The 27,147-nt window shown below is 32.1% G+C and overlaps 3 protein-coding genes and 1 long non-coding RNA gene across 5 annotated transcripts in view; 2 read left to right on the forward strand and 2 right to left on the reverse strand.

The window, feature by feature from the left end:
- The window catches only part of LOC125052866 (pre-mRNA-processing factor 17), a 36,378-nt gene extending 24,215 nt beyond the window's left edge, over positions 1 to 12,163 (reverse strand). The window contains exons 1-10 of the mRNA XM_047653909.1: positions 11,879 to 12,163; positions 11,530 to 11,806; positions 10,492 to 10,645; positions 10,037 to 10,152; positions 9,627 to 9,730; positions 8,745 to 8,852; positions 8,345 to 8,453; positions 7,300 to 7,454; positions 5,869 to 6,002; positions 4,993 to 5,214 (exon numbers count right to left, since the gene is read on the reverse strand). Of these exons, the coding sequence (XP_047509865.1) occupies positions 4,993 to 5,214; positions 5,869 to 6,002; positions 7,300 to 7,454; positions 8,345 to 8,453; positions 8,745 to 8,852; positions 9,627 to 9,730; positions 10,037 to 10,152; positions 10,492 to 10,645; positions 11,530 to 11,806; positions 11,879 to 12,049 (1,550 nt within the window). The 5' untranslated portion in view covers positions 12,050 to 12,163. The remainder of the gene's footprint in view (positions 1 to 4,992; positions 5,215 to 5,868; positions 6,003 to 7,299; positions 7,455 to 8,344; positions 8,454 to 8,744; positions 8,853 to 9,626; positions 9,731 to 10,036; positions 10,153 to 10,491; positions 10,646 to 11,529; positions 11,807 to 11,878) is intronic.
- Positions 12,164 to 12,328: 165 nt separating this feature from the next.
- LOC125052871 (V-type proton ATPase subunit F) lies at positions 12,329 to 13,970 on the forward strand. The gene is made up of 5 exons (XM_047653917.1): positions 12,329 to 12,489; positions 12,600 to 12,681; positions 12,828 to 13,033; positions 13,468 to 13,491; positions 13,885 to 13,970. The coding sequence occupies exons 1-5, from the start codon at positions 12,436 to 12,438 to the stop codon at positions 13,915 to 13,917; spliced, it is 399 nt and encodes a 132-aa protein (XP_047509873.1). The 5' UTR covers positions 12,329 to 12,435; the 3' UTR covers positions 13,918 to 13,970.
- Positions 13,971 to 14,008: 38 nt separating this feature from the next.
- LOC125052870 (carbonic anhydrase 7) lies at positions 14,009 to 18,594 on the reverse strand. The gene is made up of 5 exons (XM_047653916.1): positions 18,462 to 18,594; positions 15,191 to 15,394; positions 14,797 to 15,068; positions 14,435 to 14,665; positions 14,009 to 14,352 (listed from the first exon to the last, which is right to left on the reverse strand). Exons 1-5 carry the CDS (start codon positions 18,502 to 18,504, stop codon positions 14,146 to 14,148), a joined length of 957 nt encoding a protein of 318 aa, XP_047509872.1. The 5' UTR covers positions 18,505 to 18,594; the 3' UTR covers positions 14,009 to 14,145.
- Positions 18,595 to 26,239: 7,645 nt separating this feature from the next.
- LOC125053359 lies at positions 26,240 to 26,938 on the forward strand. Of its 2 annotated transcripts, XR_007117563.1 has the most exons (3): positions 26,240 to 26,461; positions 26,542 to 26,625; positions 26,698 to 26,938. It is a non-coding gene; the product is annotated as an uncharacterized LOC125053359 (long non-coding RNA). The 2 variants fall into 2 exon arrangements; XR_007117562.1 differs by having other exon boundaries at positions 26,240 to 26,625.
- The last annotated feature ends 209 nt before the right edge of the window (positions 26,939 to 27,147 follow it).

Genomic DNA, 27,147 nt, shown 5'->3' on the forward strand with positions numbered 1-27,147 from the left:
ATCAACTTAAAGAAGAAAGAAGAAAGAAAAGAGCGTACAAATTCGTAAAAGGCCGGCACGCACTTGCGAGTCCCTTGGCAATGTGAGTGTCTATGGGCGGCAGTGTCGCTTAACATTATATGATCCTCATTGAGCCAGTTACATTAAAAAAATAATAATAAACGCGTGCTACGCTGTAGCAACTCAAAATGTCAACCGTGTCGCGATTTTAAATTAAGAGTTCCGTTTATAAAATATGTTTTAATAAAATTGAATATATCGTATTACGAAGATATTTATTCGTTATTTCATTTTAATCTACGATTTATCTGTCAAGATACAAAACATATCAAAAACATAATCGAATCGGACTTTTTATACCTGGAAGATAAACATTGGAAACTACCAGCAAGAAAGATTAGACTAGACATATATATATATATATATATATATATATATATATATATATATATATATATATACATATATATATATATATATATATATATATAGATAAGACAGGGTTTAAGAAACATACGAATAGGGCTGAAAAGTTCGTAGGATTTTTAGTTAGACCTAACCTTCAAAAGACACGTGTATAAATATGAAAACTATCATACTAAATAAAATAAATATAAAAAAATGGATACAAAGAAATTGGCTGGCTGGATCATCATGGACATCTAATATATAAAATTCTCGTGTCACAATGTTCGGTTCCCATACTCCTTCGAAACGGCTCGACCGATTCTTATTAATTTTTTTGTGCATATTCAGTAAGTCTGGGAATTGTACTATTTATCTTTCAAACCCCTATATGTTAAGGGTGATCCAACCCTAAATTTTTATTTTTTAGATAAAATGTTTTATGATACAACATACAAAAATACATACTACCCTTAATTTTCAGCCCTCTACGTTCAACCCCTATTTTTTATTTGTTAATTAAAATCTTATGACTTGAACTCTCAGGTTTAAAAATTCACAGAAAAACCTAAAAAGTTTTAATTCCAGGAAACCGAACAGTCTCTGGGGTAGCATAGCAAAATGTTTCATGTAGGTTATAACAAGGTTGGCTAAGTAAAATCACAATAAGGAGAAACGAAGTTCGCAGGGGCAGTAATTATAAATATATATATATTGACGTATGGGATTTTGACAACATTTTTAAGTTCTGACAAATATGTCTTCAGAAATTTTATTTTTAAAGTTATTTTCGTTTTGTAAAAAGTATAATTTTTTGCTGTCTATGGCAAAAAAACAACCCTCGACCTTGGCCACAGACTTCTGTATCTGTTTTTTACAAAATAATATACTGCATTCATTTATTGACTTTCTGAATTTATTTGTGCTAATTAACGTCATAAATTAGTAAAATTAAAATGATTGTGAAATCATTTTTTTCTCAAAATCTAGTCAATTAACAGCTTATAGCCATACTATAAATTAAATTGTTTTTCTTATATGTTAATTTTTATTGTTCATAAAAAGCACTAGATACACAAAAAACATTGCAAATGGCATTATAATACCAGTAAAGGCAAGTCTATTAGCATAGAATGTTGAATTTTTAATGCTGACATTTGCATTAGATTGCAAAAAAATCTTTAAATCTTAACTTGTGAACCATCCGGAATCGTCTATGTTCTTCATTAAAAAAAATTAAGGACAAAAATCAGCAGCTGTTTGTGTATACACATGTTAGATATATGATATGTGAATCGGCGTTTACATTATCTATATGTCGCAGGCAACTAGCTTAATTAGCCGTTCAATCAACAGCCTAGCCTCTTGACTAAACAGCGCCGTTTAACTAGCGGCCTGAAAGATATTCAACCAGTTGATTAAACAGCTAGGAAGAGGACTTGGATCTTAGTTAATTTAAATTTAATTCCACTTTCTGCCACTCTCAAACTCGAAACGAAACACATACTGTCCATATGGCGTCGGCAAACGCCAACTTTGATGGGGTTTTCCAAAGTTTAATGAAAAACAACTAGTACAATGGAAGAGTATAGTGACAATAATGTGAATTTAGCTTATGATTCATCTTTTTTATTTTTGCCACATGGTCCACTCTATCGTACGAATGGCCTAAGCATTAGCCAGCCAGTTTATGAAATGTTACAAACGCTACGGCTGAATACCTTTCAGGCCGCTAGTTAAACGATATTTAGTTAAAAGGCTAGGCTACTAATTGAACGGCTTATTAAATTTTACTGCGATATATACACTATCTATGACACAGTCTCTAACGCACTATCTCCATCAGCAATTTAAGCAACATATATTTTATAATAAAAAAATATTTCAATTCTTCTATAAGCCAACAGCTCTCGGACTTAATTTTTTTAAAGCTACTAATAGGCAAAGATAGAAGAGAAGAGAATAGATTCAAGATTACTTAGTACATTTCTAGAATCGACATTGTATAAAAAGTATCTTTAGACATATAGACAAGATTCTAGACATAATTTTTGTATTGAATTCTTTATTTTGCCACCAGACAACGGATATTTTATTAAATGAATAGAAGATCTATCTATGCATAAAAAACTCATAAACTATACATTAAAGCATATAGATAATCTAGCAATTTATATTTGATTATTCAGTTAGAAAATATATTCAAAATATCGCTATTTTTTATTCCTTGAAACCTGCCAATTCCCAGAAACATTCTGAGCTTCTCAAATGGCGAGTAAGTGCGGATACTGAGCACAAATCTTAATTACAAGATAGTACAAGAATTAAATTTCTTCACACATACACATTCTTTCTTCGTTATATATATTGGCTAGGTAAAATGACATTAAAACTATCCAATTAGTAAAGTAATGTACGGAAGACCTAATTCGTTCTAAGTCTAGGTTTGAAAGCCTAGTGCCTAATGTAGAATATTATAGTCATTTTGTATGATGATTTGGTATTTTAAAAGAGTACCGAGAGTTTTTTACGCCGGCTTTTTCTCTCGGCCTACACCCTCTGTCTTCTTTCCCGATGTGTAGGGATGTCTACCGATTCAAATTTAATGACGTGGAATAAGTGATACATGTATCTTATATTCCATGATAAACATATTTAATTGTTTTATTTTATTTAAAAACTGTAGCAACAAAAGTTCTAACACTTGCTACTTAGTCTGTTTGAGTGAAAGGAATGGGTAAAGTTAGCCGACCTAATAATAAATAAGAAAACCAAGAAACTAACTAAAAGCAATAATTTCCTCATTTTTTATTAGAACTTGGTTGTTGGTAATGAAGTTTTAATTATAAACAACGTATAAAGCAAATCAATGCAATATTGATTTGCTACGAAAGGTTACGAGAATATTCAACAATAATTACGCGATAAAATAACGATTAAATTTTAATGTCACCGTGACGTGACAAGTTCTATTCGAGTATTTACATATTTTGCGTAACAGAAGAATTGATAAATTTACTAAAGTATAGGTATTTTGCTTTAAAACAGATATTTTTACGCAATCTTAATTGCGGCTTTCCAAAAAAAATTCACACTAGATAATAGACGGGTTTTTTTACAAGCATACCAGACACGAAATTGGACGGTTTCACTATTTTACACGCTTTATATTAGCTTCACCTGTATGTATGTATGTATGTAACCGACTCCTTCGGACTCGATTTTGACCCACTTTTAACGGACAGATTTAATTCAAACTTTGCGCACCTGTCAAAGATCGATGACAATGCAATAATCCGAAAAAAAATGAAAAAAAAAAATTAACTAAAAATAAATAATAGTTTAAAAAACTAGAACACACGCTTTTAAAGCACATCAAACTAAAAAGTTTTTTTTTTTTTAATAATTCGAAATTATTTTTCACTTTTTAGTTTGATGTGCTTTAAAAGCGTGTGTTCTAGTTTTTTAAACTATTATTTATTTTTAGTTAATTTTTTTTTTTTCATTTTTTTTCGGATTATTGCATTGTCATCGATCTTTGACAGGTGCGCAAAGTTTGAATTAAATCTGTCCGTTAAAAGTGGGTCAAAATCGAGTCCGAAGGAGTCGGTTACATACATACATACATACAGGTGAAGCTAATATAAAGCGTGTAAAATAGTGAAACCGTCCAATTTCGTGTCTGGTATGCTTGTAAAAAAACCCGTCTATTATCTAGTGTGAATTTTTTTTGGAAAGCCGCAATTAAGATTGCGTAAAAATATCTGTTTTAAAGCAAAATACCTATACTTTAGTAAATTTATCAATTCTTCTGTTACGCAAAATATGTAAATACTCGAACGAAACTATTATTTATTATATTACGTAATCGGTCCCAACATTCTGTCATAAATGGAAATAATGATAAAAACAAAAGTACTGATCAGTTTTTAGTGATATATCAATTTATAGAACATTAATTAAGGAAAAGAAATACGGTACACAAACCTAAGCGTTATATTCAAATTTTTGAGCAACTTGAAAACGGTACTCGGCGAGTGCCCACAGTGGTGCAACGCAATAACAAATATTCGGTTTTCTTTATGTCCACTTCATCGTGAGAAAATACGGAAAGTGATTGTTAGAAATCTGTACTTAATTATTATTAAACTAGTGTTTTAGTAATTACATATATTTATATAATTGACCATATATACATTGGCTCCTTGATTAAGATAATACATAAGTGCTCTTGTTTAGAGTGGGTAATACTTTGCTTCGAGTGTACGTCGTATATTTAGCGTTATATAAACGTATTATGTATTAAATAATTCGATATTTTAATTCTATATTAATTTACTCATCATATTTCCTTTTTTAGGTTTTCTCTTACTTATAGTTGCCTTGAAGCGATCGCTTTTTAGCGATAAGGCCACCCGTTGCATCCTTCATAATTTTTATGTTAATAAAATAAATAATTAAAAATAAAATCAGAAGATACATTGTATCTTATATAACCTTGATAAAATCATCATACCGAACAATCGTATAAAACAAATAATAATTAAAAATAATTTCTGCTAATTCAATAAATAAATAATAACATACCTCATATCCGGCGAAAAATCCACAGAGCAGGCATATCCGGCGACCATGTGACCCGTGAACGTCTTCTTCCGATTCATTTTGAATCTGTTCAAGGCGCTGAAGACGATCACTTTATTGTCCATGGACTGACAGGCCAGCCATTTGCCATTGGGCGAGACTGTCACCGCCGGCAGCGAGTGCATGGTGGGGTCCGCTATGTACTTCATGTCTACTGGGATGTCCCTGGAAACGTATTAGGATAGAAATTGTATGTTCATTGATTCCCACGAGAATGTAAGTGCGTGCTCCTATTTCAACATGCCTCTTGCTGATAGAGGATAATTTATTACATGCTTTATATTAGCTTCACCTGAATGTATGTATGTATGTATGTATGTAACCGACTCCTTCGGACTCGATTTTGACCCACTTTTAACGGACAGATTTAATTCAAACTTTGCGCACCTGTCAAAGATCGATGACAATGCAATAATCCGAAAAAAAAAGAAAAATAAATAAAAAATAAATAATAGTTTAAAAAACTAAAAATTACGCTTTTCGAAGAACAATATGGCACAGAGCGCCCCACGCGTTTTCACAATAATACCAGTATTTTTTGTTCATTACCATTTTCAGCCTAAATTAGGAATTATTTTTCACTTTTTAGTTTGATGTGCTTTAAAAGCGTGTTTTTTAGTTTTTTTTAACTATTATTTATTTTTTAGTTTAATATTTTTAATTTTTTTTAATTTTTTTTTCGGATTATTGCATTGTCATCGTTCTTTGACAGGTGCGGAATTATTTTTCACTTTTTAGTTTGATGTGCTTTAAAAGCGTGTTTTTTAGTTTTTTAAACTTTTATTTATTAAATTATTGCATGTAAATAAATGAACTCACCACTCCCAAACCCTAAGACTCTTGTCATCAGAGGTGGTGACGAAGCGTCGGTTCTCATCCACGAAGGTGATGGTGTTGACCGCGCCCAAATGCCTGTCGTACTCTTGGACTATTTCCCCACTTCTCGTGTCCCACTGCAATGTGAAATATAATTTCAATAAAACATATTTAACGGATATAAACTCGTATTTCTTATTAGTCGAGAATGTTCAACCTTTGGTTTTTTTTTCAATAGTAATAATAAAAAAAGTGTGTGTGTGTCAGCTACGACGCACGATTGGAGTTTACTCCTTAGGAACGATAAAATGGCGATGTTCTGTGTCTATCGACCATATTTTTATACTTAAGGTGGTAAAAGTATATGTTTTTATAATATAAATGTTTGTAGTAGTAATAAAACGTACCTATATCATCTATGCCCAAATAGGATTTTCTTTCTGTGACCAAAGTTACCTTTATAGTAAGAGAAGAATAAGAATGAACAATCTTTTTAGTTTTAATTTCACTGACCATTACTATTGACAAAACTCTATGGCACGCTAGACAATCTACTTTTATTTTTTACACCTGTCAACACTGACAATGTTGTAACGTGGCTGTCAAAACGTGAATTCAAAATAGAAAAGTCTGTGTAATGTATTCCATCTCATTCTTTTACACATAACGCCTCAACTTTTCGTGTTACACTTGATTTTACTCCTCATAAAATTTCCTTATAACTCCAATAATTTATTTATTCCAAGAATATGCTACAAAAATGTGTAAGGTGGTACAATCGTAAGCTCGCATATTCTGCCACACAATGGCGCGCAAATTTGTCAAGTCAAAGTCAATTCTTATATTATTTGTATCGTACATATCATAACATACTTTATTAAATTTATATCAACTACACTGTCTCACACAAATAATAAATACTTGTTACACCAAGTCGGTTTTTAAAGACTCAAGTCGGAAGATCTTTTAATTCTTCTGGTAAATTATTGTAAACCTTAATTGCCATACAAGAAGTGTTTTTCCTAAACAGTTCCAAATTGATTTTTGGCACAGCCAATTTCTCCCCATGTCTTCTTCTTACTTCGACTTCTCTTATTCTTCTTTTATTTTTATGTTCTTCTAATTTTCATTAAAATCGATTTTTAGATATCTGTAATAATATAGGTAATACTAGTGGACCCCACAGACGTTGTCCTGCATGATATTTCAAGCGATTAGGATATTAAACAAAGTATGAAAGTACCGACTGCAGCGCCATCTGGCGGGCTGATTTGTGAATCTAAACCATTCCCAGATCCCCTTGAACACACACAAAAAAATTCATCAAAATCGGTCCAGTCGTTTGAGAGAAGTTCAGTGACATACACACTCACAGAAGAATTATATATATAAAGATTGTATTACAGTCGGTTTATTTCGAACAAGCAGACTCACACATATAATCTTTTTATCCGAAGTACCAGCCACGAAGAGATGCTGTTTATCTTCATCGGGATGGAATTTGGCACAGTAGGGCACTTTGCGTGACGTAAAACGGGACACACACGCGCCCGTCTCGCTGTCCCATAGTTTTATATATCGGTCGTACGCTGAGAAACAAATCATATTAACACATTATTGTATTATGGCAGTTTAATAGTATCAATTTAAAAAAAAAGGGTGCGTGTACTTACGTACGTGCGTAAGAAGTTATACTTCTTTGGCATGATTAAAATAGTTTTTGATTGCATGCAAATAATTAATTACAATTTAATAATCAAAGACTGGAAAAGGAGTCATTATAGTCAATAAAGTTCAGTTTACATTTGAAATATTAAATAAATAAATATGAATGTTTTTAAATTATGTCCAATGCCGTAGCATCTTCCGTGGGCAACTTCATTCTGTTAATTTTGTGTCACGGTGCGCGCGCATCGTAAAATTTCAATCTCATCAATTTTTCATAACGCGTCTAAAGAAGTATAACTTCAAAAATATGCTTTAAATTTGAGGCTGTGCACATAAGAGACCTTAGACACAAAAATGGGCGTGTCGGGTACAAATGACCTGATCTGCCAATAAAACAGATACAGAAGTACCACGAGTTAATAATGATAAGTTAATCTAAATATAAAATTCTCGTGTCACTGTTCGTTGCCATACTCCTCCGAAACGGCTCGACCGATTCTTATAAATTTTTTAATGCATATTCAGTAAGTCTGAGAATCGGCTACTATCTATCTCTCTAACTCCTAAGTGATAAGGGGTGTTCAGTCCAAAAAAACTTATTTTTTAGACAAACATTTTTGTTTTTATTTTTTTATGATACAGCATACAAAAATACATACAACCCTTAATTGTCATTCCTCTACGATCAACCCCTATTTTTATTATAGTAGATAGTTATTTTAATTGAATTAAAAAAATGTTTCCTAGAAATAATATACATGGCAAAACAACGTTTGCCGGGTCAGCTAGTAATATATTAAGAATTGGTTACCGGCAGAGACAAAATGACTTCCCGCGTTGTTAAAGTTGACGTCCCTGACGGCTTGTCGATGGCCGAAATACGTGCGAACGCACCGACGATCCCCGTACACCTCCCATATCTACAACAATTAAAATTACCACCAATAAACATAATTAATAATCAAATTAGCAAATACTTTAATGCGAAAAAATTCTTCGATCAACTTAAAGGCCAAATGAACTGAACATAATATTATAGTTGTCTCTTTCATTACAATGTTTACAGAATTTGACAGAAAGAGACGGAGCATTTTAGTCAGAGCAATCGGACTGATTTAATTTATAATCTGTTTTTTTTTTCCTTTACATATATGTATTAGTATAATAAAAGTAAGTCATATAAAATCTTTAAAAATTATTGTAACGTTTACCTTGACCCTGCAATCCATCCCAGCGGACAACATGAGATGAGCCGTATTGGGAAACCATCGCACAGCTGCCACGCCCTTTGTGTGACCTTTCCATGTAAATATGTGTGACTGAAATAAATAAAATATTTTGTTATTTTTATTCAACTATTGCTAAACTTCTGGATTTAGTGTTTGATTTGTATAGCAATTAATTTTTATAGGAGTAAATCAAATAAACAAAACTGAATTGACATAAATAACGCATTGTGACACACACACAGTATGAAATACAAAATAGTTGAAAATCTACACACATTATAAAGTTGAAGGATTTTTTTAGGCCAAATATTGGAAATTGGAAAGCTGTAGGCCCTAAGAATAGGCTTCAATCAAATTTATTTCAATATTAATTTACTGCATAAAATTAAAAAACCACTGAATATGTTTAACTAAGGGCCATATAAATGTAGGCAGTAAGATGCTGACAGATTATTTTCAAGTTTGTTTTAACTTCATTAAAAAAATTAATTTGAACACCACTCAAAATAGTGGCTTAGGTATTGTTTGAAATTACCCTCCGATTCAGAACTACGACTTATTTGATAATAAAACAATTTTTTACCGGATTTAAGTTATGTATTTACAATTATTTTTCATAATATTTGTAAATACATAATACATAATGATTGTAATCCGGTAAAAAATTGTTTTATTATCAAATGTGAGAAAGTTATGTCAATAAAAGACAAAACTAAGACTTAGCCGAGGCTAACTCTTGGTCTTACTTCTCTCAAAAATAGTTTGTAAGAGTCTAAAACGATAGTGTGACAAAGTAATAAAAATAGTTTAAATTATGATTAAATCTTCAGGTTTAATAAATGTTAATATGTTTTAAAATTTTACCTTGGGCAAAAAGCATTTGGCCGGAGGCGTATCACTACGTAATTGTGTTTCACTGCGAGGAACCTCCAACCACGACCTGCCTTGGTAGTCTGTAGCTTTGTCAACTGAAAATATGATTAATATATATTAATACAAGGACATTTTAATTTTTTTTCTAAATGTAATTGAAGAGATTTTGTATACATTTTTAGAATTTCTGTATATCTAACAAATTGTTCAATAATTTTTGAGATAACTGCAGCAAGCCCATGCCCATACTATACATTCACATCGAATACTGTTTTCATATGAGATTCAAAGTAATTCTGAGCAAGACTATGGGAAGCCTAAAGATTAGAATATCACAAATATGAATATGTACAAAGTACAATTTCTGTAAAGTGGCTCTTAAAATATATAAGAAAACATACTATGGAATATAGATTTCTCCTCCAATGGTTTATCATCATCAACTTTGCCTTTCTTTTGCCTCTTTGCTACAATTTCTTCTAGTTCTTTGGCCTCTTCGCCTTCTGGTTTCATTATTCTGAAAATATTAGCAGCCATGAAATACACCCCAATCCATTTTACTGATTGATTGAAGCAATTAATCAAAATTGTATGTATATGTTATTTTTAAAGATAGGAAATATTTCATAAAAATTACTAGGAAACTATAGAAATTAATATATATTTTTTTGTAAAATCTCAGTAGCTATCTAAGATATACAATAAATTGCATTGCAATTTAACTAAGAGTCTAAAGAATCTATGACCATGTATGCTATAATGCATGCAAAACATTGTCAACATTCATTGAGCTAGTTTTCTATCTCAACAATAATTATAATATAATACAAAATATATTTTGTACATGTCTACATACCTTTTTTCACCAACATAACCTCCCCAAGGGCCTAGAAATCCCACTATGTCTGCAGGGTCATCATTTTTATTCCTTTTCTTTTTATCTTTCTTCTTAATTGTTTCAAACACTGATTTTCCTTCAGCCTCTTCTGGAGGTGCAACAGTTTCAGACACTACAAATCAAGAACCAGAATGACTAAACATAATTACAGTACTGTATGTAGGGGACATAGCTTGTTTCCACAATTCTACACATGACATGATTATTGGACATAAATATAATTATAAACCTTAAATTTTTCTAGTAACATTCTGTTTACAATAATATAGTTCTGTTATATTTTTAAATATCCCTTTAAGAGCACTGCCTCGCTTAACGAATAAGTATCGCAATACAGTGAGAAAATGGAAATAAATTATCTTTATTAGTAATCATCTATATATATAAAAGAAAGTCGTGTTTGTTACAACACTTATAACTCGAGATCGGCTGGACCGATGTTAGTTATGTCTTTTTTGATGGATTTTTCTCCACTCCGAATAGCAGAATAAGTAATAAAATATCGGATAAGTTATCGAATAACAATTAATTAATTTTACGAATGCACACGGCATGTGGTGACATTTGTTGACAAAACTACGCATCATTTTACGTCGAATTCGTGTCACTTCAAGAAATTCCGAACTTGAGGTAAATGAGGAGATGCATAACCAGGCTTTGATCTTGATCGAAAACATGTGTTACCTCATCAAAAAATGTTGTAAAGCAGAAAGTGCTTTAACATGCAGTATCGCAATATTGGCGATAGAGAGAAGAGGCCTAATGTGTAAAACTGCCATTCTTCTTTTGCAATGGCAAGCAATAAAACATTTCTCTATTTGCAAAAAAAGTTATCACCTTAATGAAATCCTAAAATAAGTTAACTAAAGTAACAACGTTATTATTATTAAGGCGGAACGAGTAGAACGATAAGTTAGCCGGGTCAGCTAGTTACTAATAAAGATAATAGAATTATAATATGATAGATTATTTACAATCAATTAAACTCAAACTTACCAACAATTCCATCACCTTTACCACTATCTGTTGAGGGCTCAGTAGATGGATCCACTGCATATCCATAGCTTGTAAATGTTCTTCGTTGGTTTTCAAACTGAAATTCACTAATGTGTGCCTTTTCAACATAACCTGATAAAATGTTCTTATTTGCTCTCATTTGTTGTGTTTGAAAAGGATTTTCTGGACCATATTCAGGAGCAAACAGTTCTTCATACTTTGGATTATGCGTTAATTCCTGGTTTTTTTGTATAAGTACCCTGCTGTCGTCATTATTCTGAAAAATATTTGAAAAAGTTATTAAAGAGAATTCTTGCCTAGAAAGGTGATATGTATAGTATATACACACTGTGGGCATAACTACAGGAGCAGCACATATTTGCATTTTCTTAGCAAGAGATAAATTGGAATCGACAGGTTTCAAATGAGTCAATAACTTTTCATTGCTATGTTGTTGTAAACTTTCGGGATCAGTTTCTTCGTCTTCCGAACTACTTCCGTAGTGTTGTATATTCAGCATTATTATTTGTAGCTTTATATATTTGTCAGTATTTTTCCTAAACTATGTATTTAATTAAAAATCATATTTTTATAAAATATAATGTTTCAAGCAACACAATACACATTGAAACAACTTACAACAACAAATTACAAGACCGATCACCGAAAGTCAAAAGTCAAAACACGATTGTCAGGAAAGTACAAGTACACAGATTAAGTGGGGAGAGTTGAGAGATAGAGAATGATAAATTTATTTTATTTTGTGACTAGCAACATTTCAAGAACAGCTTACATTAAAATTTCAGTCCTACCAATCTAAATAAAATCCGTAGTCAGGTGATGAATTTTGTGTGACAGTTCTTGATTTCAATAATTTTACCAAAAAAATAATTGTTTTCTATAAAAATGGCTCTGCAAGGTGCTGTAAAGGGAAAACTAATCGCCGTTATTGGTGATGAGGTAATAGGAAACCATTTTTTTCTAAACCTTTTCAATTTTAAAGCTTACTATCTCCATTTGTTTTTATACTGCGATTTCTTTCTGTATCCATTTCTTCACTAATCTTTCAGGACACTTGTGTCGGATTCCTCTTGGGAGGTATTGGCGAAATCAACAAGAACAGACACCCCAATTTCATGGTAGTTGACAAAAGTAAGTACTTTTTGAAAGAATCTATACATTTTCTTAGTACTGTATGCAGCTAGCTTAGGTAAACTAATATAAACAATTCTAAATAACAAGAATAGCAGCATTAATTTTAGCAGAACAAAAATACATGAAATTAAACATAATTTCAGACACACCTGTCAGTGAAGTCGAGGACTGTTTCAAAAGATTCACAAAGCGGGATGATATTGATATCATCCTCATCAATCAGAATATTGCGGAACTGATCAGGCATGTAATAGATGCGCACACGGCCCCAGTGCCATCCATACTGGAGATTCCCTCCAAGGACCACCCCTATGATGCAAGCAAGGACTCCATTTTACGTCGTGCAAAGGTATGTGGGTGCAGCCAAATTAGTAACATCTTTAAAATAAATGTAGGTACCTCTAAGTGTATTTCTTTCAAATATTACAAACTTTCTTTTATCAATTTAACAATTCAACATTTCTGAGGAGGGGTTTTCAATTTTGTTTATTATACTTCTAAATAAGCAACTACATTATTATTGTAAATTATTATGTACACAGTAATTGTATCAGATTACTTAAAATTTAATCACATCTGTATAAATGTTTAAATTACTCATTGACTGGTGTTATTTTAAGATGACCATTGTTACAATAGTGTTTAATAAAAAAATTGTTTTATATTTTTATTCAACATGATCATAAACATTGTCAGTGTTTATACTAAACAGTGTATTGTGAAATAAATTTGTCATGTCGGAGGAATCTGAATTTTATAATTTACCAAGTATGTTTTTTACAGGGCATGTTCAACCCAGAAGATTTGGTACGCTAAGAGTGTTAATGCTATTGCATGGTGTGTCTGACCCTAATCAGACGGCACATAAATGGCCAAAAATATGGATACCAACTAACATCTAATTTATTTTAAAATTTGCATTTAACATTTTGATTCCTGTGTGCAATTTTGTCATCCCATTATGTTAATACATTCCGCAGAGTATTATATGAAATATAATTTATTCATTTTTTGGTGCAATGCCTAAGTATTTAATCACATTGTATAGATTGTTGAAATTTTAATATAGTGTATGAACAATTGAAATGAGTTTTATTTACATCTTTTTAGAGTGTGCTTGGCATGGTGTGTATTTTATATATTTATTATGTAACAAACATTATTTTTTATTTATCTATCCAAAGTATCTTTTCTTTTCAGTCTATGTTTGGAGCTGAAAACTACTCTACATAATTACTTGTAAGCTTAAAATGTATTGGTTCTAAAATAAAAATATCTTGTAGTTATTTATGTATTTATTTACATTAACTTAATAATACTGATTGCACATATATAATATGACACAGTGCACACAACCATTAATCACATAACATAAAAGTATATATAATCGTGAGTACCCGTAAAAACGAGGAGCGGTGGTAGGTTAATTATTTTAAAGATTTGTCAAAGAATAGGCTAAATTTAGTCATCGAATTCGTTGACGTCATTTTCTGCTTTCTTGTGGCCAACCCAGTCCCACTTGGAGTAGTGGAGCTTGGTCTTCTTGAATTTAGGGTTCTTTGAAGTAATACGAACAAAGATACGACGACCAAATAGTGGTTGCAGTTGTCTGAAGTTGTCAACAAGGGGCAAGTTCAGGTTGGAGAGCAGGCCACGGAAATTGTCCATCTGAAAAGAATCAAACATTGATACCCCTCTTGGATATAACTGATACCTAATAAGATAAAGAATTTTGTAATTTGATTGTTACCTGGAATACAGAAATTGGCAGGTAGTCGGAGAATACAACCCATGTGACGGCCTCAGCGCAGGGTGGGGTGGTAAGGGATCCCTTGTATGTGTAGAAACGTTCAGTATCAAGTCCAGAAAGAATAGAAGAGAGCGAGAAAGTGTGTGGAAGTTGCATACTGGTGTTGTAGTTCTCGATAGAAGATAAGTTCTTGACGATGGGAGTTAACAGTTTAGCGTCGAATTCAACGACCTGCAAGAAATTGATAAAAGCATTATTTATTGTCGTCATAAATTATCATCAAACATCAAGCATTTTCATGCATCTAGATGTTAAATTTAGTTATTCCATATATTGTAGGTATATTATTTAAACATTCTAACCTGGTAGAAGAAAGCAAGAACGCAAAGACCGTCTGGGTGCTGGAGAGCTTCCGCGAGACTTCTGTATTTCTTGTTTCTGTGGATAATGTGCATTTCCAAAGGCAGACGCATATCATTGAGTGTATGTTCCGAACCACGGTTGTTCTTGTCACCCCAGTGGAAGTGAAGACCCTCAATTTCATATTCGTTGTCAAGGGGACCCCCGAAAATGTATGGAAGACGAAAACCTTTCTTTTCCTCTTCGGATGAATATTTCGGGATGGCTAGAGCGACTGAAATTGGAAGGGTTCATTTAGGGCAAATCGACAATGACTTCGACAGCTTAATTATTAAATATTCAGGAATTGTTTTAGCTGTTGTTAAACATATGCTATCATAATATTATCATACTTACCGGAATGACCATTGTTAGTAGTAGTCAAGGGACCAGGCAGGGGATTCTGGTAGCCAATTAATTCCATAGCGGGGATCGAAATAGGAATAGCCTGACGAGCTGATATAGCGATGGGTGATTGTTGGCGACCTCCACATGCTGGATGGAGTACGGCCCAACGACGTTGGTCAGAGGCGCGGTACCCCCAACCCAGAACCATAGACACTGAAACGAATTAAACTATCGTAATGCCATATTTGTATCTTCAGATCTAGTAAGAAATGATTTTGAAGATGATAATTACCAAAGATTGACAGGTAAGAAATAGTGCTTTGTTTGTTTACGATAAGATAAAAAATATAAGGTTTTTAAAGCTTTGACTCGTATTAGGGTTATGAGTTCATGGACTGTTCTTATAGTTTGTCTTTAAAATATATTTTATATGTTAAACGCACAAATTAATTTAAGATTAAGACACAAAGAAGAAATAATCAAAGATACACAAGCTAAAATCTGTTTATAAAACCGTAAAGACCAATAATAAACCATAATGTATTTTATCTGACCAAAAACAAATTCAGATTCGACTTTTCAATTTACATCGCATTGTTCTCAATTAGTCAGTTCTTATTCAAGATTAATTTAATAATATAATTGTAAACCCAACTCCTTATAGAAGGAACATAAATTCATGTCGTAAAAATCTATGTAAATTGGTTAAGTTCTTGTTCTGACTATAATTTTATTTATAGTCACCAAAAACATCAGGCGCCATTTATAAATCATTTGTATTCCAGACGTATTTATTTTATAGCGATCGTTAAATGTATTTAATTTAAAGAAAGCACGTATCGCTATAAAGTTTAAAAAGTTGTTAATTTATGGACGTTTATATCATTCATCTTTATTAAAGAAACATTGCAATCTACATGTATCTCTGACTCTAGGATTATGAATTACAGAAACCTACTTCCATACACGAATTAACTTTAGAGTACAATGGCAAAGTTAAATTACTTTACGCTAACAAAAACTGATAGATATTTTTCGTTCCTAGTAGTTGGTAGACCCTAAAGTCTTGTAGTCTCTACTATTTCAGGGACACATTGATAACTTTTATAGCTAAGTAATTGTTGCGTATGAAAACAAAGACAGAGTCGCTGGGTTTAAATAACCAAGTGCTTGACGAACTGAGCCACGGAGATGGTATCATTTGTACCATGCATAATTTATAATATTATATTATGTATTAACAAAATATTTGGGAATTTTCAAAATCGTTCAAGAATGTAAATTAGTTTGATCTTTATTGATTGCATAAGTTAAGATAATCTGCATCGTGCATTTCAATTACATATATATTTTAGTCAGAAAATACGCGTACGTGATCCGATTGTAAAGTTTATTAAAATTAGACGGTCATATAATAAATGGCTATAAATTTAGGTGTACATTTAACGTAATTTATGTTTAAACATTATGTATTGCGGTGTCAATAATAAATTAAAATAATACAGCCGAACTGAGATACTGATTTAACATGTTTTACTTAGGGTGAGGGAAGATGCTTCTACGAGCTTTTCTATTAACGTATTAATTTTAATTATTGTTAGGTTCCAGGACAGGCGTAAATTTCGGGACGCTAACTCAATACAAATAGCTACTATGGATATAATTTTTCACTCAGTGTTTTTTCCATTTACTTATCGTGCAAGGACTCTAGAATTTCGAATCTTTTAACCTTTACCTGGATTGAGCACAGCCCACCCTCTCATATTTATGTATGTGTGTGTTTTACACGGCAACGAAATACATACATAATATACAATAACGTAATCGAAATATATGTAATTTCACCGTTTCATAATTATATTATTTAGCAAGTATGTTGACAATGCAACAAATTTAAACAGCGTAAAATTGTATGTTTAATCAATAATATTAATGTACTTTAACTGTGTATTTTAAAACATTTTTGATAAATACATGAATAATAATAATACTTATTTTAATTAGTATTTCATTTTTAAAAAAATAGGCAAATTATCCAAGATTGAAACAGAAAATTAATTAAATGACGTTTTAGAAAAACTTAAGATTTTAAGAAATGATTCGAATGAGCCTACATATTCAATATCATAGATTAATTTATAGTCTGGGGAGATGCTATAAAAATATCTACTAATTATTATGATTAAATTAAATATAAATAATTCGTGACATTCCACGTAAATATCAAACATGAGCATGCGATAACTGCATTTAAATTGAATTTGCAAACAAATGCGACCTCTTTGCAGATTATCTAATACAAATTTGAGGTCAAGATTAATATAGATAGGAAAACATTGGTGGATATGTAATATCTAAGAAAAATTGTATTATATAATATCAGAATAAATCGCTTTGCGGCCATGATATAGTTTTACGACCACATCGCCTCGTGTGACTTTTTCGCTATTAAATTAAATAATTATACAAAAATAGCAAAGCGGATAAGCAACAAAACCCACCATTTTTTTAAAAATTATATTGCTATATTCGGTAAGGGTGAATTATATTGTCTACCACTTCAAAAATCTAATTAATTTCAATTTAGCCCTAATAGAGTCTGACTTTTATTGGATGTCATTTTCAAAATCACCAATATAAAATTATGATGGTCAAAAATTCTAGATCTATACATTATAGTTGCCATGTGTAAAGTTTAAAAATTACAACAAAGCTAGAAGTTTTGAGATCTTACGAAAATTAAACAATTTTATTATACGATTTGGATTGTATGCAAAAAGATCTTAAAAATTTCGATCGTTTGAGTGTTTGATGCAGTGTCGGATGTTTATTCAATCTGCATCGTATGTTGCATATTTCGCGTGCCTTGCTATAGCTGATCTTACCGACTTCAATAATTAAATATAATTGTATTTAATTTATAACGGTATATCATGGTTAATCTGATGATATGCTCCAATTCACTATCCTTTAATTAAAATTCGATTAAATCGCGAATATACAAAGGGTATTGTTTAATGAAATCTGTAGAAATATTTTGTTAAGGATTAATTTAGTTTTAGTTAAATTATTTTTATATTTTAATTAGTCAGATCAAAATATTCTAATACACCAAGCCAAGATTAAGCATCTTTAAGTCTTTGTAATTTATTATTTTTATTAAAAAATGGTTAAATAACTTATATTTTATTCAATTAAAGCTGAAATTCCTTAATCAATTATTTTGATTAATTTAAATTGTTAATTAAATTAATTTTAATAATGATTTTTTTTAACTTACCCTGAAGTGCCAGAAGCGAAACTGATAATACGATGTTATTCATTTTAAATAATTATTAGATTACTATTGATTGTTGGACACTTGATGCTTCCTTTCTTACAGCCAGCGGCTTATATACTACACAAGAAAATCTTGAGCAGAGCGATTTCAATGGCCTAACACGTCATTCGTGTGAGAACTAACCCTTTATTGGTAGCTGGGCCTAAACGACCACGTCTTAACGCAATATCCGTAGAAAATTATTTGTTACAAATTATTCAGGTAATGTTCGGTTTCTGATAAAAGTTTCCCTATCGAGTATCTTGTTTATGGTGAAGATATGTTTAGTAGAATAGTCAGGTATGTAGTGGAATTAGGAAAGTTTCTTTGATATATTATGTATTAATTTAATATTCATTTCCAACACACACAAATATAATGTGTTTACAATATTCTTAACCTACATAGTAATAGTAAAAAACAAATTGAAAAAGTATGGTCCCTGTGGCAGTGTCCCTTTAATACTGGCAGCATTTTTCGTTGTAATACAAAACTTGTTCGTTGAGCGAGGAAAGCACCAGCTCTGTTTTGATATTCTATTTATCAATTTTTAATTATTATTATTAATAAATATAACTTTTAATTATTAAATGTGACTAAACAGTAGGGTTTTATTTATAGCCCTATATCATTAACATATTATGACAAATTATGAAAAAATTGTCCATATTGGTATCGTAAAATTTACACCTGCATGCACAGGGTTAATTCGATCACCCATTGGGCTGAACAATACATTATAACATCACTGTGATAAAATTAATTCGGCTAGGCAAGTTATTTTTTAAACACCCCATTCAATTATATCAAAATATAAAATAAAGAGAATGCATTGGATATTTTTCTGTATTCATTTCTATCCCGGCGAGATTACTGTGAAGATCAATCAAGAATACATTTTTTTTTAAATGTAATAGGAGGCAAACTGGCAGGAGGCTCACCTGTTGTTAAGTGATACCGCCGCCCATGGACACCCACATTGCCAGAAGGCTCGCAAGTGCGTTGCCGGCCTTTTAAGAATTGGTACACTCTTTTCTTGGAGGACTCTAAGTCGTATTGGTTTGGAAATACTTCAGTGGGCAGCTGGTTCCACATAGTGGTGGTGCGCGGCAAAAACTGCCTTAGAAAACGCTCAGTTGTGGAACGACGGACGTCGAGGTGATACGGATGGTATTTTGTATTTTGCCTTGACGTCCGATAATGAAACTGCAGGTATTAGACCGAAGAACTCCTCTGAACAATCTCCATGGTAAATGCGGTAGAAGATGCAGAGAGACCCCACATCTTTACACAACGCTAAGGGATCAAGCCGCACGGAAAGTGATTGGTCGTTAACGATTCGAATCGCTCTTCGTTGAATACGAATATATAATATCAAAAATAAGTATTTATTCAATTATTTTAGATACGCAATATTTATTGTGTTTTAAGAATTTTTTTTACAATAGGTAATAGGTCTGAAAAGATACTTGGTGGCCACGGTAGTATGGCTTCGAGGCCAGCAGAATTGAAAAATATTTTTGATAACTCGTATTTTTCGCGGTGTGAATTGCGTAAAAATATCCTCAGATTCTTCAAAATATCCAAGGAAAGCTTTACAAATGTTTTGTTAAAAAGTTTTTCTGACGTACAAGGCGTCCTTATTTTAGGTATTTTTAGAATACGGCTATTATTGTTGAGCAACTGTATTCGTTTATATAAGCATAGTCTAAAAAATAAAAGCGCTAAAACGATGGGACTTGGTCAAAGGTAGTTTCTTATAGATGATCAGCCTTCTGTGCCTGACAAACGTCGGTTTCCTATGGATTGTTTTCTTCATTATTAGTAAAAGTGCGAATAATTAATAACGTCATTGCAAAGAGTTGCTTAGAGTTGAGAGTCTCTTTCAGGTTGAATATTTTGCCTAATACTTTGACGATCTTGCTTTCTTTACAGGTGCCCGTAGGGGTAACCTTTAACACTGTACCCAAGGAGCCCATAAACATAAACGACCCATAAGAGTCACAGTATCTTTTCTATGATATAATTGCCATAGAAGTTGTAAGGATTCTGTCAGGGTTCTGGTTGGAATACCAATCGGGGCGCAAAACACGTCGGATAGCTTCATAGTGCCAGCCGAGTAGTTAAACCATACATGAAGACTGTATGGTCGAAGATATATCAATCAGTATTGATAGATACAAAGGTCGTATCTCCTAGGCGGTGGAAATTACAAGTAGTATAGCAATTCGACATTCAGGCACTCGCAACCAGAAGTAAACAAGTTGATTAATAATTTGCGCTCAAAATCGAAGCTTCTATCTCATGCTTTAAAAGCATGACCACATTTGTAAGACTTCCAAGTAGGTATTAAAATTTCCGTTCTGAAGATCAATCCCGTCTGGAATCATTCGATTTTACAGTAGTAGAGTAATAATAACTTTATGTACAACACGATAACACATAACAGGAGTAAAATTTAATTAAATATAGAATGCAAATGGGCGGTCTTACTCCTAAAAGCAGACAACCGAAACATAAAATAATAAAAACATAAAAAAAATCAGTACAGAACTTAAAACTACACTAAACAAATCAATAAATACTTAAAAATAACTAAGGTTTATGAATACGATGTTGTTAATTGTTTCTTAAATGTAACTCTTTACATTCTAAAAAAATAAATTATAACTTAAATTAACGCGAGTGAAACTTATCACAAAAAGAATACTTATCATGGACGTGTTTTCGTATTTATTGTAGTAAAATTGCGATTATTAAACGTGTGATTTACTATTTTGAATTGTGTTGCAAGAAGAAAAAAGACTATTTTTTAATCTTTGTTGTAATATTAGTATTCTACCTATACTATGACACGCGAACGATTTAATAGAACTGAATAAAATTTGACAGAGAGTCTCAAAAGACTCTTGGTATCTCAACTATCGCAGGATTCATTAGGTCCTTACCTAAGGGTTCTCTGACCCCTAAAGTCCAGAACGGGAACAGAATGGAATTTGACATACATGAGTCATACTTAGTGCTTAGTCGTGATTCGGGTACACCAGGTCCCTAAAGGACCACTATCCTATCGTTGTTTATCTTTTCGATTGCCTGACGCAAGTACTGTGAGGATGTTTCATTCGTGGTGTCCACAGCCGGTTGATCTAATATCGAAAAATGCTCGGAAAATCTATTTAGAGTTTGTCTATCTATATCCGTCTCCGTAATCATACTACGTACTACGTATATTTGTAATAATTAAAATAATTCTGTTCCTAACGTATAAGTTTTATTTCAAATATAACTATTCCATACCTACGGTTCTCTTCGAAACAATTATCATTGTTATATGCGACATCAATATTGTTCATAATTAGTCATGTATTCTCAATGGGTTCCAATGTATTATTCTTCCCATTTTTGTTTTGATCAAAACTTTGAATTAGCGACATTTTTTGTCATAAATCTCTGCGCGTAGCAAAATTTTCATACAATGCGTCTAGTAAGCGCCGTTTGTTACCGTCTAAGTTATAAGTTGCAGCGTGCACTTCAACCAATATTTTTATTACAATTGAGTCTCCTAGAAAACATATCACATTGACTTTATCCGGTTTCAGTGATAGAAAGATTTTTAATGAATATGCCGACATTAAATTTTATTATTATATTATTATTATTTACTCCATTAATGGCTTAAAGCCTATTAAGCTTATTTATTTTATTTTAGAAGTATTTGCAGCCGGTCTTGGTGTATAAATGTTAATAATTGCCTCTCTAGAGAGGTAACTAAGAACAGATAGAATTCAAAACCAGTTACCGCGCTGAACGTACACGAGAGCGGAGATGGATATTAATAATGTAACTAATGATTATTATTTATAATTATATGGCAATTAATATTTCTATTATTATAAGGCGCACGTCGAAAGAAATATCCTTTCGTGTTTATTGAACGAAGATGGCGTTCACACTTCAGCTGTGGGACACCACCACCACAAGATTGAGATTCGCTACTTGCCAACAGAGTAATGTACACTGACATTGTTGTAAGCCATTAATGCATTTAACATTAAACCGAGAACATACAACAGACTTTTTAGCTAGTGGGTAAATCTTCGTTGACAAAAATATGTATTGAAAACTGTATCTGTAAGTATCTAGGGGGAAAAATATTAATCTTAATCTGTAATTGTAAGTGTAAAAAATGTAGGATCAATAAATAAACAATTATTTTAGCAAGTCCAATAGACCACAAGCCCATGAACAAAAAATACCTGTGAAATGACCCAACGTGAATTACGCTTAAAAGGCTGTTACTATATCTGAAAATAGCTCTGAGCACTATGCCGTCATTTCTGAGCGGTACATGTGAGTACGTGAGTGAATGGACTTTCTCATGTACAATGGGGGAATTTCGACTAATTATTAATGTACGGCTTTGTTATAAGTGTATAGATGATTAAAAATAAATGTCGAAAAACCTAGTGCCGTACAAAAGTGATGGTGCCGGAAGTCGGTGCAAATTTTTAATTCGACGACAGTTGCAGAAGCAATATAGGTCATTTATTACTGTACGGCATTTGTGTGATTCCTTTTGGACACATATACAGATACTTTACCCGTAAACGCCGTACATATTCCCAGCGGAGCGGTCGAAAGCCAAGGGTCGCAACATATGTCTGATTAGCATATAGGTGATGATGATATGAATCAACATAAAATTAAATGATCTTGAGAGTACTTCACAAATAGATAACATTTTCCAGCATGCCGTACATTTTTTGTGGAACAGATAGGTGTATGGGGTAAATAACTTTTCTCAGAAAAGAGTCATTTTCCGGTGACTTTTATCTGTACGGCAATAACACAGGTTATTAATACTTTAGACAATCTTCAATAAAAGATAAATGCCGTACACTTTCGATAGTCCGCTACCACCGCCTACCAATACAGGGCGTCGCAAAGTTATGGGAAATGAAGGGAAAGTACCTTAAATATCGTAGATAGGGTATTTTACTAAAAGAAGACTTTATGTTATTTTTAAAAGTTATTAATTCTGCATTCAACGATTTTTTAAAAATTACTTGCCTCGTCTGGGAATCGAACTGATTTAAATGTAAAAAAAAAACACCCCTACTTTTATGATGCCAATCGAAAGAATGGCCAAAAACTAATAACTCTTCTTAAGTAACATAGTATTTTAAAAGAAAGGAACAGCGTGAATATATCTTTTAATCAAATTAAAAACATTATCTATCGTATTCGGCCTAAAAAAATCCCCTACGAGTCTGTTACTTTAGAAAAGTTATTAGGTTTTGGCCATTCTTTCGATTGGCATCATAAAAGTAGGGGTGTTTTTTTTTAAATTTAAGCCGGTTCGATTTCCAGACGAGGCAAGTAGTTTTTAAAAAATCTTTGAATGCAGAATTACTAACTTTTATAAATAACATAAAGTCTTCTTTTAGTAAAATACCCTATCTGTGATATTTAAGGTACTTTCCCTTCATGTCTCATAACTTTGGGACGCCCTGTATTATATATATTTTTGTTAAAAATATTTTTCCTTTACCTCTCTCTGCTGGTACGATAAGGCTGTAAATATACTTTACAGCCTTATGGTAGTATACTCAGATATGTACAGTTAATAATGACCTTAAGGGACACCTCAAACGTCGTCGAAGTTTTTATCAGCTGTAAAGAATAATCTGGAGTAAAATGTACGGCATCTGGTTTTTTTTGTTTATTTATATTTGTTACATATAAAATAACAATAATCTTTGAAAATATTACTCCCCATATTACTCTAGGAGCATTTGAAAAGTCATCTAAATTTCGGAAATTTCATATATTTTTTATCATAATATTTTTATTTGTTACCATTTATAATGAACGGCTATAATGTACAACGGTAATATTTAGTAACATTATGTAAAAAAACAAGTTGCCGTACATTATTCTCTGATCTTACAGCAGTAAGAACTTGGTAAATCCTGAAATTTCGATAAATATTTAATTACACAAATATTAACTATAATATTTGGACGGCATAATTATAAAACATTATTGTCCGTGTTAAATAATATTTTGAACATGTTGCCGTACATTTTACAATGACCTTAGGGTATATGGGTGTAGAGGTAGGGTTCCGACCCTTGGCTTTCGACCGCTCCGCTAGAAATATGTACGGCGTTTACGGGTAAAGTATCTGTATATGTGTCCAAAAGGAATGACACAAATGCCGTACAGTAATAAATGACCTATATTGCTTCTGCAACTGTCGTCGAATTAAAAATTTGCACCGACTTCCGGCACCATCACTTTTGTACGGCACTAGGTTTTTCGACATTTATTTTTAATCATCTATACACTTATAACAAAGCCGTACATTAATAATTAGTCGAAATTCCCCCATTGTACATGAGAAAGTCCATTCACTCACGTACTCACATGTACCGCTCAGAAATGACGGCATAGTGCACAGAGCTATTTTCAGATATAGTAACAGCCTTCTAAGCGTAATTCAGGTTGGGTCATTTCACAGGTATTTTTTGTTCATGGGCTTGTGGTCTACAATTACATTGTTCTTTTTATATTAGTTTGACACGTTTTCAACTATAGGTAATAGATTTATAATAAAACGTTAAATGATTGATACATTAATTTTACATTGCACCAACAGATAAAATTAAAATTCTTGTCTAGTGTACCAGCAAATATCATCAATCGCAGTGGACAGGCGGGGCTTGGGAGTCATAAATCATGTTCAAATATGATAATCATCTGTATAAGCGATTGTTTGGGATATTTGACGCGTATTTGGGCGGGGTTTACGCATCTGAAAACATCTTTGATCACGTCTATCTCTCATAATTAAGACAATTGCTAAATCATTAAATAATATAATCATATTAATAATGCTCCCATTCCACTGCTCGTTTCAACTTTCATGGGTTTTTTTACCATTAGGTAATTGAATTACTATCTTATTTTATAAATTAACTAGCTGATCCGGCAAACGTCATTTTGCCATGTATATCATTTATAATAAAAAATAGGGGTAGAGATCGTAGAGGGGTGAAAATTAGGGGTTGTATGTATTTTTGTATGTTGTATCATAAAAAAATAGAAATTAAAAATTTTGTCTAAAAAATAAAATAAAAAATTTAGGGGTGGACTACCCCTAACATTTAGGGGGATGAAAAATAGATGTTGGCCGATTCTCATAGATACCGGATAAGCACAAAAAATTTCATCAAAATCGGTCAAGCCGTATCGGAGGAGTATGGCAACGAAAACTGTGACACGAGAATTTTATATATTAGATTTGCTGATAAATAATATGCGATGTTTTTATTCATCAATTCTACGTTATATTAAAAAATTATGCAAATAATTGAAAAAAAAAATGGTTGCCCACTCTCAGTCAGCCGTGGGTAAGGGTTGTCATGTATATTTTTCATAATTATTTACTGTCAATATTTCTTTTAATTCTAATAGGAAATTTAAGTTATATATTTCCTTTTATAATATTTATTCATAATCAATGGTTGCCAGAAAATAATAAAAAAAAGAAGATAAAATAAATATAGCTGCTAACAGTGTTTGTCATGCTTTCAATTTTCAAATTTCAATAAACGATTCCCGAATCCCGATCCAGTTGTGAGGCCAAGGGCGTCCTTAATGGCGTGCGATGTTTTATTACAATTAACAAATATATATATATTTTTAAACCTTTATAGGAGTTTCAAAATATTTAAACATTATCGGTCTTACTAATAAAAAATCACTATACATGCGTTATGACAAGGTGATAGTAATTCAGTGAATAGAGCTTGTACAGGGCATAAACTCCTCTTTGACCAATAATCGATGTGTATTGGTTGAATAACAAAACGACCCTTATTTATTGTTACCCTGGCAACCCGCCGTGTTTGATTGACGTTTGATTTAATAATTTTGATACGACTCATAATTCTAATGTAAGTTGTATTTATTTTATCAACCAAAGCAATTATATACACATTTACTCAATATACTAATAACATTTTATTATTTGCAGCTAATAGAAACTCCAAAACCTCAGACAAAGAGGACTAGAATTTTACATAAAAAGCCGCGTTCTGCAGTACAAAAGTTAGAAGAGGTTAGTATCAATGTGATAGAGAAAGGACTATTTCATTCAAAATCCCTCAACGATCATACTTAAATTTTTTAGGCATCTCAAATAGTGGAAAGTGCCAAACTCCGCAACACGGTAGTGTTCCAGTGTTTCCAGGAAGAGCACGAAACAAAACAAAGGCAGATGGCTGAAACACATGAGCTCAAACAGAAGCGACTCGCCGAAGCTCACGAAAGGGCTAGACAGAAGCATCTTCTAAGGCTCAAATTGTTACAGCAGCAATTAAATAAATAATTATATACTTATAAAAAAAATAAAACCCCCGTTTTAAATGAAATATAACTTTTTATTTATTTCAAGTCCTTAACTATCCACACCTATGTAAATAAAACAGCCTTAAAAATATGTTTCAATAAAAGCAGCTCTAGCAGCTTGTCTAGCCAGATTGCTTGGGGGCGTCTAGGTTGGCCTTGGTTCTTCTGGAGCATTCTCAGTGTCATCAAACGTAACATCCAGGTCTTCTTTGATATCAATAGCAATATTGTG

The sequence above is a fragment of the Pieris napi genome, chromosome 10 (assembly GCF_905475465.1).
Source record: "Pieris napi chromosome 10, ilPieNapi1.2, whole genome shotgun sequence".
Classification (NCBI taxonomy): domain Eukaryota; kingdom Metazoa; phylum Arthropoda; class Insecta; order Lepidoptera; family Pieridae; genus Pieris; species Pieris napi.